The sequence below is a fragment of the Sus scrofa genome, chromosome 3 (genome assembly GCF_000003025.6).
Source record: "Sus scrofa isolate TJ Tabasco breed Duroc chromosome 3, Sscrofa11.1, whole genome shotgun sequence".
NCBI classification, from domain to species: Eukaryota; Metazoa; Chordata; class Mammalia; order Artiodactyla; family Suidae; genus Sus; species Sus scrofa.
Genome location: NC_010445.4, coordinates 23,621,149 through 23,635,160, shown reverse-complemented (window position 1 = coordinate 23,635,160; position 14,012 = coordinate 23,621,149). Strand labels below are relative to the sequence as shown.

Genomic DNA, 14,012 nt, shown 5'->3' with positions numbered 1-14,012 from the left:
TCACTTCCCTCAAACTTCCAAAAAGGATTCGATGTGGCTTATAGAAAACACACATACCCCATTTCATCAATGTATTTCTCCCGTGGTAAAGTCTCTGAAGCTTTAAGGATTACCTGTGTCTTACAATCAACGGTGTGTCCTGGTTTCTTAGCAGAACATAAATAATGATGGCATCTTAGATGCGGTGAAAACTTTTGGAATAAGCTTACGAGTTCAACATCTGTGTCAAAGAAAATCTGTGCAATAAAGCACAGAAATCTAGTGCTAAGCTTCCTGGCAACCAAAGGAGAAATAGGCCAGGACTCATTCATTTGATAGATGTTTCGAAAAACCTACTATTTTCTAGAGTAGTCAAATTCATAAAGACAGAAAGTAGAGAGGTTGTTACCAGGAGGTGGCTGAAGGGCGGAAGGAATGGGGAGGTATCATTTCAGTACAGAGTTTCAGTTTATTTTATTTTATCTTTTTATCATTTTTTTCCATTCTTTATTTTTGGCTTTTATTTTTTTATTTTTTTGCTTTTTAGGGCTGAACCTGTGGCATGTGGAGGTTCCCAAGCTAGGGGTCGAATCGGAGCTGTAGCCGCCGGCCTACACCACAGCCACAGCAACACAGGATCCAAACTTCGACTGCGACCTACACCTCAGCTCATGGCAACGGCGGCTCCTTAACCCACTGAGCAAGGCCAGGGATCGAACCTCATGGATGCTAGTCAGATTCGTTTCCACTGCGCCACAATGGGAACTATTCTTTTTTTTTTTTTCGGCTTTTGAGGACTGCACCCACAGCATATGGAGGTTCCCAGGCTAGGGGTCACATCCGAGCTACAGCTGCTGGTCTACACCGCAGCCACAGCAACTCAGTATCTGAGCCATGTCTGTGACCTACAGCACAGCTCATGGCAACACCAGATCCTTAGCCCACTGAGCGAGGCCAGGGATTGAACCCACAACCTCATGGTTCCTAGTTGGATTCGTTTCCACTGCACCATGACGGGAACTCCGTGAACTCCTATTCTTTGTTTGATTTTTCCCTCAACCATTAAAAAAATGTAAAAACCAAGCTCGAAGTCTGTCCAAAAACAGGTGGTGGGCTGGGTTTGGCCCACAGGCTGTAGTTCTCTGACCCTGGATGAAGGAGTCAGAGAAGAATTCTCTGGGCAGGTGACGGTTGGAACGGAGACCAGAATGAGAAATGGAATGAGACAAGCAAGGCTTGGAGGAAGAGGGTTCCAGGCAGGGGAACCAGAAAACACAGAGGCCCTGAGGTCCAAATGAACTTGGATGTAGTGGTGGTGGCGGGTGTGGCAAGCCGGAGGGGTTGGTGGGTAGGGAGTGCCAAGACTTTTGTTTCCTGAAATTGAGCTCTGAGCTCAGAGTGTTAAACAATGGACGATTCAGTGTCTTCCATGCTCAGAATTCCCTCTGCTGGATGCGTAACTATGGCCTCCAGGAATCCAAATCTCACACTATGTAACCCTGAGAAAGCGGTTCAGCTCACCCTCTGGACTTCCCTTCAGTTCTTATCATGAAAATTTAATTAGAGACAGACTGTCCTAAAATCCCTATGTGATAGGTTCATGATTAAACTAAAGTGAATTAAAAGGAATTCTATTTGGACTTTTAAAAAATTATTTATTTATTTATTTTTCCTTTTTGGGGCTGCACCTGTGGCATATGACAGTTCCCGGGCTATGGGTTGAATGGGAGCTGTAGCTGCCAGTCTACACCACAGCCACAGCAACACCCGATCCAAGCTGCATTTGCAACCTATGCTGCAGCTCACAGCAACGCCAGATCCTTAACCCACTGAGCAAGGCCAGGAATAGAACCTGCATCCTCATGGATACTAGTCGTGTTCTTAACCCACTCAGCCACAACGGGAATTCCTGGACTTTTGTTTGGTTTTCCATATGCACCTGTGGCATATGGAGGTTCCCAGGCTAGGGGTCGCATCAGAGCTGCAGTTGCCAGCCTATACCACAACCATGGCAACACATGATCCCAGATGCATCTGCAACCTATGCCGCAGTTTATGATAACGCTGTATTCTTAAGCCACTGAGCGAGGCCAGGGATCGAACCCATGTCCTCACAGACACTATGTCGGGTTCTTAACCAGCTGAGCCACAACGGGAGCTCTCTATTGGGACTTTAAACTTTTTTTTCATGAAGTTCCTTGAGGTAACTGGACATACTTTGGGTATCAAAAATATCCCAAGCTTGGGGATCTTTTTGCAGAAAAGAAATACAGTTCACATTTAATAATTCACTGAAAATGAACAACGCAGCTTGATTCTTGGTGAATTTTGTGGTTTTCCTTCAGAATTCTCTAGCCTTCTGAGGCCACCCCTTTCTAATAACCGAGGCAAGTGTTTAGAATCCCCAACTAGGAGTTCCCGTTGTGGCTCGGTGGTCAACGAATCCGACTAGGAACCATGAGGTTGCGGGTTTGATCCCTGGCCTTGCTCAGTGGGTGAAGGATCCGGCGTTGCCGTGAGCTGTGGTGTAGGTCGAAGACGTGGCTCGGATCCCGCATTGCTGTGGCTCTGGCGTAGGCTGGCAGCTACAGCTCCGATTCGACCCCTAGCCTGGGAACCTCCATATGCCGCAGAAGCGGCCCAAGAAATGGCAAAAAGACAAAAAAAAAAAAAAAAAAAAAAAAAAAAGAATCCCCATCTAGAGTATCACAGGGTGTTCACCTGAGCTCACCTGACAGCTCTGAGCCCCAGATGAGGGGAGGCACCTTCTTGTTCTTGTGACTTAGCTCAGGCATCAGCTGACTTCACCGTCTCACCTGGGCTTCAGCCACAGCCCAGGGCTTCCGGCAACAGCTCTTGGTGACTGGTTCATGACATCCCATCAATGCGTCCCTGCTGATTTCATTTCCCCAAAATGCCACCAGTGCAATGTGGTGTGTAGGTCTTTGACTGGAGGGTTGGGGGCCGTGAAGCCAATGGGAGTTCATTGAATCCTGGCCGTGCTTGTTCTTAAAGCCCCACTGACATTTGCCGATGGGGAATTTCAAATGCCTGCACAGAGGAATAGAGAGTCCTCTGGGAATTCAGAGACGGGAGAAATTACTGTTGGCTGAGCTGAGGGAAGGCTTTAAGGGAGAGGACACTGTGAGCTCAATTTTTTTTTTTTTTTTTTTTTTTTTTTTTGTCTTTTTGCCATTTCTTGGGCCGCTCCTGCGGCATATGGAGGTTCCCAGGCTAGGGGTCGAATCGGAGCTGTAGCTGCCAGCCTACGCCAGAGCCACAGCAACATGGGATCCGAGCCACGTCTGCGACCTACACCACAGCTCACGGCAATGCTGGATCCTTCACCCACTGAGCAAGGCCAGGGATCGAACCCGCAACCTCATGGTTCCTAGTCGGATTTGCTAACCACTGAGCCATGACGGGAACTTCAGTGAGCTCAATTTTTAAGGTAGGGTTTGGAAGCAGAAGGGTTAGGGGGAAGGCATTCTAGCTAAAAGGAGAAGGGCCCAAGAGAGCAAAAGATTTGGAGACCCTTTGGGGCACATATGAGGAAGGATCAATGGTATGGTTTGGCTCATGTATGTGGTCTAATCCACAAGGAAGATAATGATCGTTATTCGTAGTAATAAAGAAGTCAGATATATTTCAAGTTAGTAACTAAGTAAACTAAAACGAAATGGGCATTTTGGGTGTTCCTGTCGTGGCGCAGTGGAAATGAATCCGACTAGGAACGATGAGGTTGCGTGTTTGATCCCTGGCCTCGCTCAGTGGGTTAAGGATCCGGTGTTGCTGTGAGCTGTGGTGTAGGTCACAGATGTGGATGGGATCCTGCATGGCTGTGGCTGTGGTGTAGGCTGGCGGCTGTAGCTCCGATTCGACCCCTAGCCCGGGAACCTCCATATACTGCAGGTGCGGCCCTCAAAAGCAAAAAAAAAAAAAAAAAAAAAAAAAAGTGTATTTTTTGGTCTTAAGCATTAAAAAATAATCTGTATTTCTTCTAACAAGTTTCCAGGTGATGCTGAAGCTGCTGGTCCAAGAGCCACACTACTAAGTAACAAACTAGAGAGCATCTGGCATTGTCGCTGTGTAGCATAGCCTCTCAGGAAGTGGTTGTTGAATGAATTAATGAATGCAAAAAGGAGGTCCTGATGCAAAGATGCTTTTGACCATCACATACCAGTGCCTAGGCTTTTATTTCATTATTTGCTTATTTATCCATGTATTTGTGTGTTTGCAGATGACTCTGTTTCCTGGGTCAGTGCAGAAAGCTTATGGATTTTGGGCAGATATATGGTTCACCTACCACTGGAAGAAATTACAAACATTAGTCCTATAGAAGTAAGTTGGAAAAGTACATCTACGTGTCCCCATCACTAATATATCCGGTGTAAGGTGTATTCTAAACCTCCCATGTTCAGCCAGCCAGTCAAGATGCCCTGGAAATTGGACACCCACCTCAGCTCCATATAACTTGAGCATCTAAAGAAAACTCTTTGAGGCGTTCCTGTGGTGGCTCAGTGGAAACAAATCTGACTAGTATCCATGAGGACGCAGGTTCGATCCCTGGCCTCACTCAGTGGGTTAAGGATCCAGCATTGCCGTGAGCTGTAGTGTAGGTTGCAGATGAGGCTCAGATCTGGCCTTGCTGTGACTGTGGTGTAGGCCAGCAGCTGTGGCTCCGATTCAACCCCTAACCTGGGAACCTCCATGTGTCGCAAGTGCGGTCCCCAAAAAAAGAAAGAAAGAAAAGAAAACAAATCAAGAAATAAATGTACAAATAGTAGCTTTAAAACATTTCAACTGCTCAGATATTAAAACTTTCCTAAATATCAGTTGGCTTGAAGAAGAAACTAAAGCAGCAATTATAGACTCTTAAGAAATCAATGGAGTTCCCATCATGGTGCAGTGGAAATAAATCTGACTAGGAACTATGAGGTTGTGGGCTCGATCCCTGGCCTTGCTCAGTGAGTTAAGGATCTGGCGTTGCCGTGAGCTGTGGTGCAGTTCACAGATGTGGCTCAGATCCTGCGTTGCTGTGGCTGTGGTGTAGGCCAAGCAGCTACAGCTCCGATGAGACCCCTAGCCTGGGAAACTCCATATGCAACAGGTGTGGCCCTAAAAAGACAGAAAAAAAAAAAAAAAAAGAAAAGAAATCGATGACACAGTTAGCAAAGGGGAAGGATGGGGGAGGGATAAATTAGGCGTTTGAGATCAGCTGATACAAAGTCTCTATATACGAGAGACAAATAAGATCGTTATACAACTACAGATGTGAGAAGTTCATTTGAGTAATTTAAAAAATAAATAAAAATTAAAAAAAATTAGAAATAAAAAAAGAGACAAATAAAAAGTCCTATTGTACAGCACAGGGAACTGTATTCAGTATCTTGTAATAAACTATTATGGAAAATAATGACAAGAGAAATGGTCGTCTCAGATGTCTGGGGTCGGGCGCAGCACAGACCACCTAGGGGGCGCTGCAAGGGGCCCCTGCAGCCCTCCTCACTGGTCTTCCTGTCCTTGTCCACCAGGTGGGGCTGTTCATCAGCTATGACAACGCCACCAAGCAGCTGGACACGGTTTATGACATTACGCCCGCACTGGCCCAGGCGTTTCTGGAGAGGATCCGCGCCTCCAGTTTTGACACGAGGAATACGTCCACCGTCCACAGGCAAGGGGCGTGGGCGCTGGGCCCCCGGAGCCCTTTCCCAAGAGGCTACCTAAGCCACCAGCTTCCTCTGAGCAGCAAAAGACCTGGGGAGGGAAGGGTGGTGGCTGCTCCATCTCTTGGGATAATCCCACGGCTCCGTGCATGTGAGGGAGGTATTTCCCCAAAGATACCCCTTTTGAAGAGTTGATGAGTGGGGAGAGGACAAACTTTTTTTTTTTTTTTTTTTTTTTTTAAGTTATTGAGGAGTTCCCATTGTGGCTCAGGGGTAACAAACCTGACGAGTACCCATGAGGATACAGGTTCGATCTCTGGCCTCGCTCAGTGGGTTAGGGATCTGGGGTTGCCGTGAGCTGTGGTGTAGGCTGGCAGCTACAGATTCACTGTGACCCCTAGCCTGGGAACCTCCATATGCTGCAGGTGTGGCCCTAAAAAGAAAAAAAAAAGTTATTTATTTATTTTTATTTTTATTTTATGGCCACACCCGAGGCACATGGGAGTTCCTGGGCCAGGGATTGAATCCGAGCTGCAGCTGCAACTTATGCCCCCAATGCAGGCAACGCTGCATCCTTTAACCCATGGCTCTGGGCAGGGATTGAACCTGCACCTCTGCAGTGACCTGAGCGGCTGCAGTCAGATTCTTAAGCTATTGCGCCACAGAGGGAACTCTGAAAACATATGCTTTTTAAAAAGCATCTCCTATGAGCTCCCGACATTTAGTACAACCTTCTCAAGTGCTAAGATTCCAACCCTGAGCATGGAAACATTTTAAATACTCAGTTCTCCATCCATTCCAAGGTAAATGTGTAATTTCCATTAGGTTGGGTGGCGGATTGGAAATAGCTCGTAGGTCCCCGTATTTGTGAACCCCCTTGACATCTAGATTCTCAGGTGGGGAGCCAGGATGAGATCAGCTTTAGAATTTAGTGACTGTCACATGATCCCTGGATACTGTTTCCAGGGGAGGAACCAGGAACTGTGCACCTGGTGACCCCAGAAAGGGTTTGAATGTCGGGGGTGGGGGAGGATACAGTGAGGGGGGTTGGTGGTGGGCATGGTTCACCCATCCTCTCTCCATCTCCCAGGGCCTTCCTGTCACTGTGCTTCCTCTGACGTCACCATATTACTTTACATTGTTCAAAGTCACTCGCAGAGAATGTTTTCAGGGTTTTTTTTGCGGGGGGAGCGCACCTACAACATATGGAATTTCCCAGGCTAGGGATTGAATCAGAGCTGGAGCTGATGGCCTACACCACAGCCACAGCCATGCGGGATCCAAGCTGCATCTACGACCTACACCACAGCTCGTGGCAACACCAGATCCTTAACCCACTGATCGAGGCCAGGGATCGAATCCATGTCCTCATGGATTCTAGTCGGGTTCTTAATCTGAGCCACCATGGAAACCCCTGTTTTCATATTCTTTTTTTTTTTTGGTCTTTTTGCCTTTTCTAGGGCTGCTCCCGTGACATATGGAAGTTCCCAGGCCAGGGGTTGAATTGGAGCTGTAGCTGCCGGCCGACACCACAGCCACAGCAACGCGTGATCCAAGCCGCTTCTGCTACCTATACCACAGCTCACGGCAACACCGGATCCTTAACCCACTGAGCCAGACCAGGGATCGAACCCGCAACCTTGTGGTTCCTAGTCGGATTCATTAACCACTGTGCCACAACGGGAACTCCTGTTTTCATATTCTTAGACCTTCTTTGTCTCTCCTTAGTAACTTTCACCCATGGACATAGGTCCCATTTTTTTTTTTTTTTTAATGGTTACACACACAAAAAATAGCTTAGTGGTTAAGAACGTGGGACCTGGAGTCTGGGTTTAATCCTGACACTGCCACTTAAAGTTATGTGGTCCTGGCCGTGTTATGGCACCTCTCTCTCTGAGCCTCCATTTCCGCATCTGTAAAATGGGAGATAATAAGCTGCCTGCCTCATTAAGCCCCCTGTAAAGATCCAGCACATCTACACATAGTAAGTGCTTAAGAAATACTAGTAATTCTTAACATGGTTCTTGATATTCAATCTTCGCTTCCTCTGAGTCTTCTTTTCTATTTTTTTTATTGCTTAATGAATTTTATTACAGTTACAGGTGTACAACAATCATCACAACCAATTTTTACAGCACTTCCATCCCAAACCCTCAGTGCATCCCCTCCACCCCCCAACCTGTCTCCTTTGGAAACCATAAGTTTTTCAACGTCTGGGAGTCAGCATCTGTTCTGCAAAGAAGTTCATTCCATCCTTTTTTCTGGTTCCACGTCAGTGAAAGCATTTGATGTTGGCCTCTCATTGTCTGATGGACTTCATGTAGCATGATAATCTCTAGGTCCATCCATGTTGCTACAAATGCCAGTATTTTGTTCCTTTTAACGGCTGAGTAATATTCCATTGTGTATATGTACCACATCTTCTTGATCCACTCCTCTGTTGATGGACATTTAGGTTATTTCCCTGTCTTGGCTATTGCCAATAGTGCTGCAATGAACATCGGAGTACCAGTGTCTCTTTTGAGTCATGGTTTTCTCCGAGTAGATGCCCAGGAGTGGGAGTCTTCTTTTCTCATCAGACTCACTTTCGAATCCTTTGCCTGACCTGGTTGCTCTGCTGTGGGCATGTCTGAGTGTGTTAGTGTCTGATCATGGTCAACCAGGTGGTCCAGCCATGCTAAGATTTCATACTAATGTTAAGAGCATCCTTGAATAAATAAGAGCTTTGGATTCACTAGGACGCATACTAATCAATTGGTATGCCTTTTCTCATTTACCTCTTTCTGTTCACCTCTTTTCTTCATCCATCATATTTATTAGGATGTGCTATGATAAGCAAAGAAAACCTCCCCACGAAAAGCTTGGAGAGGAGAAGTTCCCATTGTGGCTAAGTGGAAACGAACCCGACTAGTATCCATGAGGATGCAGGTTTGATCCCTGGCCCCACTCAGTGGGTTAAGGATCCGGTACTGCGGTGAGCTTGGGGTAGGCTGCAGACAGCTCAGATCCCGTGTTGCTGTGGCTGTGGTGTTGGCCGGTAGCTGCAGCTCTGATTGGACCCCTCGCCTGGGAACTTCCATGTGCCACAGCTGTGGCCCTAAAAAGAAAAAGACTGAATTAGAGGCAACCAGGAAGAGAGGAGGGTTTGAAGCTGCGAAGTGGAAAAAAAAAAAAAGCTCAGAGAGGGAGAGCTGCTGTGTACAGTAGTGCAGGGTGTGCACTGCACAACTGTGTGCAGCAGCCTTGCAAGAGAAGTTCAGTAACTTTCTGGAGGTCAGACATTTCATAGAGCTGGCCATCATACTCCAGTTGGCCTGAAGCTAATGTACTTAACCACTAGCTATGGAGCTTCCAGCTTGGCCAGGTTTCAAATCCCATCTCTTCTCCTGCACTGTTCTGCCTCCTGCCTTTCCCCCCACTTTTGAAGTCATCATCTGGAGATATTGGTTATAAAGCATCCTGGAAATAAATCTCCATCTCAGATCATCCAATAGGGCACACAAACCCCTTATCTCTGTGTGGAAATCGGGATTTTTCTGTAGCTAATTGAGCACCACGCATTCCTTGTATCCTTTAATGACCTGAGAGGAAAGATGACATAGTTGGATGGATCTAGATTTAACGCCCAGGACCACTGCTTGCCTTAGGTAAGCCACTTGATCGCTCTGAGTCTCAGTTTGCCCTTCTGTGAAATGGGGCTGACGAGAGTAATTCCCCTGCACGGTTGTTGTGATGAGATAATCCAGGTAAAGTGCTCAGCACAGTACCTGGGATGTGGCAGCTGCTGTGATCATGACCCTCTTGGTTCTAACTGGGGTGGGGCTTCAGTGGTGGCCCCCCAGCACTGGCCCTTTACCAGCTTCCCTTATCTTCTCACACAGGCTGGGGCTGCTGGTTTGTTTCTATGATGACCTGGAGTTGCTGGATGCTGCCGTGGCCCAAGTCCTCCTTCACCAGATGATCAAGTGCAGCCACCTGAGGGGCTTCCAGGCTGAGGTTCAGAAGGTGCTGAAGAGCTACGGGGCCCTGGAGCCCTGGCCTCAGTTTCCCTAGCCGGAGAAATGGGGGAGAATAGTCTTGTCTGCCCTTCGAGAGAACACATGCAGGATTAATCAGGATCTAAGTCCAGCCACAGCAGATGGTATCTCAGACCCTAGGATGAGCTTAAACTGGGAAATCACAGCGAAAAGAAAAAAACAAACAAAAAAAAAGCTGGACTAGATCCAAATTCAGAGTGGCCACCTCAAACTTAAATGTGCCTGGGGGAGTTCCCGTCGTGGCGCAGTGGTTAACGGATCCGACTAGGAACCATGAGGTTGCGGGTTCGGTCCCTGGTCTCGCTCAGTGGGTTAAGGATCCGGCGTTGCCGTGAGCTGTGGTGTAGGTTGCAAACGTGGCTCGGATCCCGCGTTGCTGTGGCTCTGGCGTAGCCCAGCGGCTACAGCTCCGATTCGACCCCTGGCCTGGGAACCTCCATATGCCGCGGGAGCGGCCCGAAGAAATAGCAAAAAGACAAAAAAAAAAAAAAAAAAAAAGAAAAAAAAGAAAAAGAAAGAAAGAAAAAGAAAAATAAATGTGCCTAGGATTGTTTGGGAATCTTAAATGCAGCTTTGAGGGCTGGATGAGGCCTGAGACGCTGCATTTCTAATAAGCTTCCAGGTGATGCTGAAGCTGCTGGTCTGGTGACCAAGCTTCTCAAACCCGGTTCTACCTTAGTGACACACCCCTCCCGCAGGCTCCGCCCCCCAGAGATGCTCATTATTGGTCTGGGGTGTGGCCTGGGTGTGGGAGGTTCTTCAGATGATTCCAGGGCAGCCAGGATGGAAAGCACCGAATTAGAGTAAATTTATTGAGTTCCTAGGCCAGAGGTTTGGACACATTGGCTCATCAAGACTTTCTCATTTCCTTCCTCCCTCCATCTCTCTTTCCTGTCTTCCCTTAAAGTCTTTTTTTTTTTGTCTTTTCTAGGGCTGCTCCCACGGCATATGGAGATTCCCAGGCTAGGGGTTGAATCAGAGCTGTAGCTACCAGCCTACACCACAGCCACAGCAATGCGGGATCTGAGCCTCATCTGCAACCTACACTAACAGCTCACGGCAACACCGGATCCTTAACCCACTGAACAAGGCCAGGGACCGACCCTGCAACCTCATGGTTCCTAGTTGGATTCGTTAACCACTGAGCCATGACGGGAACTCAATTCCCTCAAAGCCTCAATTCTGCTCGGTTTCTTCCACTTCTTTTTGAATTTCTTAAATTTTTTTTTTTTTCTTTTTGCTGCCACACCTGGGACATATAGACGTTTCCAGGCTAGGGGTCGAGTTGGAGCTGCAGCTGCCAGCTTACACTGCAGCCACCACAGAACTGAGCCATATCTGCCACCTACACTGCAGTTCGTGGCAACCCTGGATACTTAACCCACTGAATGAGGCCAGGGATTGAATCTGCTTCCTCACCGAGACAATGTTGGGTCCTTAAGCTGCTGAACCACAATGGGAACTCCCACATTTTTTTTTTTAATTGAAAAGATGACATGAGAGCAATCTTCAAGAAAAATTTGATAATATTGTCAATAATTTTTCACACATCATAAAATCCTCCACCCCATTTGGTATTTGACACAGAGCCATTGTCTTGGTCGGCGCCTAGTTTTGTTTTTCAGGAAAAGAATCCTTCTAAGCAAGCGCAAGCAAAAATAAGAAACTAAATGCCTTTGAAGGACGCTGTGACCAAGAAGAAAGTCAGATACAATTAGATATGAGAGACCCCTTTGGGTCATTTAGATCAGTTCTCAAACCTGAGGGTGCATCAGAATCATCTGGAAGGCTTGTTAAAAACACCTAAAATACCCACAACCAGAGCCTCTGACTGGGGAGGGCTGGGGTGGAGCCTGAGAACCTGCATTTCTTAGAGCTTCCCCGGTGATGCTGATACTACTGGTCAAGGACCTCACTTTGGGGACCCCTGCTCTGGGCCTTTGGAAGAGATGGAAACGGAGTTCCAGGGACGAGACGCGGTTGAATTTGAAGAAAACCAGGGGCGATGCCCGCTGTTTCTTTCGCTTTACTCTGCTGCCTCCCAGTGGCCATTTCAGTATCATCAGGAACACTTGTGCACGTGTCAGTCAAGGCTAGGTTTATTGTGCTTACAAATTCAGGTGTTAAAACAAGAACCCTTCTCGTTTTTTGGTGCAGAGGTCCTGCTACAATAGATGAGTTGATCACCTTCTTTAATGGAAGCAGCTGGGAAACACACTTGATTATAACTAGACAGGCGTGTTCTAAAAAATAATTCAGGGGATCGCAGGAACATTAAAACCGTGTGAGAGAGAATTTTAAATGAAAAATATAGAGCAGAAAATGGCACTTCTGTTCGTCTTACAACTACGTTAAGACTGCACACCATGGTTTATTTATAAAGGCAAAAGAAGTCCTGGAAACATATACACCCAATTACTAAGCATAGTAATTTTTTTGAGGTGAGGTTTGTTTTTGTGTTTTTTTAGGAGACTTTCACCTTCCTGTTACTGTTGAGAATTATCTTTACCCAAATTATATATATTTACGTTTGCTTTTTTTAGGGCTGCACCTGCAGCATATGGAGGTTCTCAGGCTAGGGGTTGAATTGGAGCTACAGCTGCCAGCCTATGTCACAGACACAGCATCTTGGTTCCGAGCTATGTCTGCAACCTACACCACAACTCATGGCAACGCCGGATCCCAAACCCACTGACCAAAGCCAGGGATCAAACCCGAAACCTCATGGTTACTAGTCAGATTTGTTTCTGCTGCGCCACAACGGGAACTCCCAGATTATATATTGTTATGAAAGCCCCCTCCCCCGCCTATCTCATGAAGGAAAAACAGCCCTATAGACAGGATATAGAATTCAAGGTCACAAAAAGAAAATAGATGCTATAGGACTGTGGTGGAATTACAAGTGAAATGAATAGAATTTCCTTCTGCCATGCTTTAAGGTTGATTTAATAAATTCATATTGAAATGAAGCCCAAGGTGCTTTTGTGGCATATGAAGGTCATGGCCAGAGGAGGTGGCATTCTCTGTGGAGTGACCCATGATCTGGGCTAGGCAGGAGTCCCTCTCCTTTTGACTGGGGACGGTGGGGCCAGGGTGCACCCTGGGGGTCAGAAGGAACCCCTGTCCTGCTTGCTCATTGCAGCTTGTCCTCCTTCTAGCTCAAAGCTGACCTCCTGGAAATTGCCACTGAAAACCAGACCCTCAACGAGACTCTGGGCTCTTTGTCGGATGCAGTTGTGGGCTTGACCCACAGTCAGCTGGAATCCCTCTCCCCCGAGGCTGTGCATGGTGCCATCTCAACCCTCAACCAGGTCTCAGGCTGGGCCAAGAGCCAAGTCATCCTCTTGTCTGCCAAATACCTGGCCCACGAGAAGGTCAGTTGGAGCTTTGAACTCTATTTTAATGCCCTGAGGCCCAAGGACTGGTTATACTCACTCAGCAGGGGCAGCCAATCGGTAAGAAGATAGCATGGGAGTACCAGCTCAATGAGTGTTGGCTATGGCTCAGTTAATCATTTCATCTTCCCAACAACCCTATGAGGTCCGTGGTGTTATAACATTCATGTCCCACCTCATTTATGTGAGGTGCAGAGCATAGAAGGGAATTGCCAAGGCCACACAAAAGAAAAGAGCTGAGATCGAGCCCAGGCATCTGGCTTCAGAGCCTGCTTGCTTCACATCCAAGGTAACTACCTCCATCATGGCGCCATGACCATGGCTCACCCATTCTTACATCCTGGTGGCTCAGCCGGTTAAGAACCCAACTAGCATCCAGGAGGATTCGAGTTGGATCCCTGGCCTTGCTCAGTGGGTTAAGGAACCAGGGTGGCCACAAGCTGTGGCAGAGGTTGCAGATGCAGTTCAGATCCTGTGTTGCTGTGGCTGTGGTGTAGGCCTCAGCTGAAGGTCTGATTCAGTCCTTAGCCCAGGAAATTCCACCTGCTGCAGGTGTGGCCCTAAAAAGGAAAAAAATAAAAAAGATGGCAGCCAACATTCTCAATCATCGGTTGACATGCATGCGTAAGGTTTATCCTCCAAATCCAACAAACAGGCAGCTATTGGCCAGACTTCAGGTCAAGTTTGGCTGCTACATTTGAGCCCCTGGTATTAGCACACCTGATCCCAGGAATGTAAGCGATATAAGAAATCTGACTTAGGAGTTCCCGTTGTGGCGCAGTGGTTAACGAATCCGACTAGGAACCATGAGGTTTCGGGTTCGGTCCCTGCCCTTGCTCAGTGGGTTAACGATCCGGCGTTGCCGTGAGCTGTGGTGTAGGTTGCAGATCTAGATTTTTATGGGATTTATAATGATTTTTTTGAGGGGGCCACGC

The 14,012-nt window shown here is 47.3% G+C and overlaps 1 protein-coding gene across 1 annotated transcript in view; it reads left to right on the top strand.

The window, feature by feature from the left end:
* The window catches only part of OTOA (otoancorin), a 92,733-nt gene that overhangs the window by 27,788 nt on the left and 50,933 nt on the right, over positions 1–14,012 (top strand). The window contains 5 exon segments of the mRNA XM_021086477.1: positions 4,220–4,320; positions 5,514–5,678; positions 5,681–5,697; positions 9,527–9,650; positions 12,841–13,056. Coding sequence (XP_020942136.1) covers positions 4,220–4,320; positions 5,514–5,678; positions 5,681–5,697; positions 9,527–9,650; positions 12,841–13,056 — 623 coding nt within the window.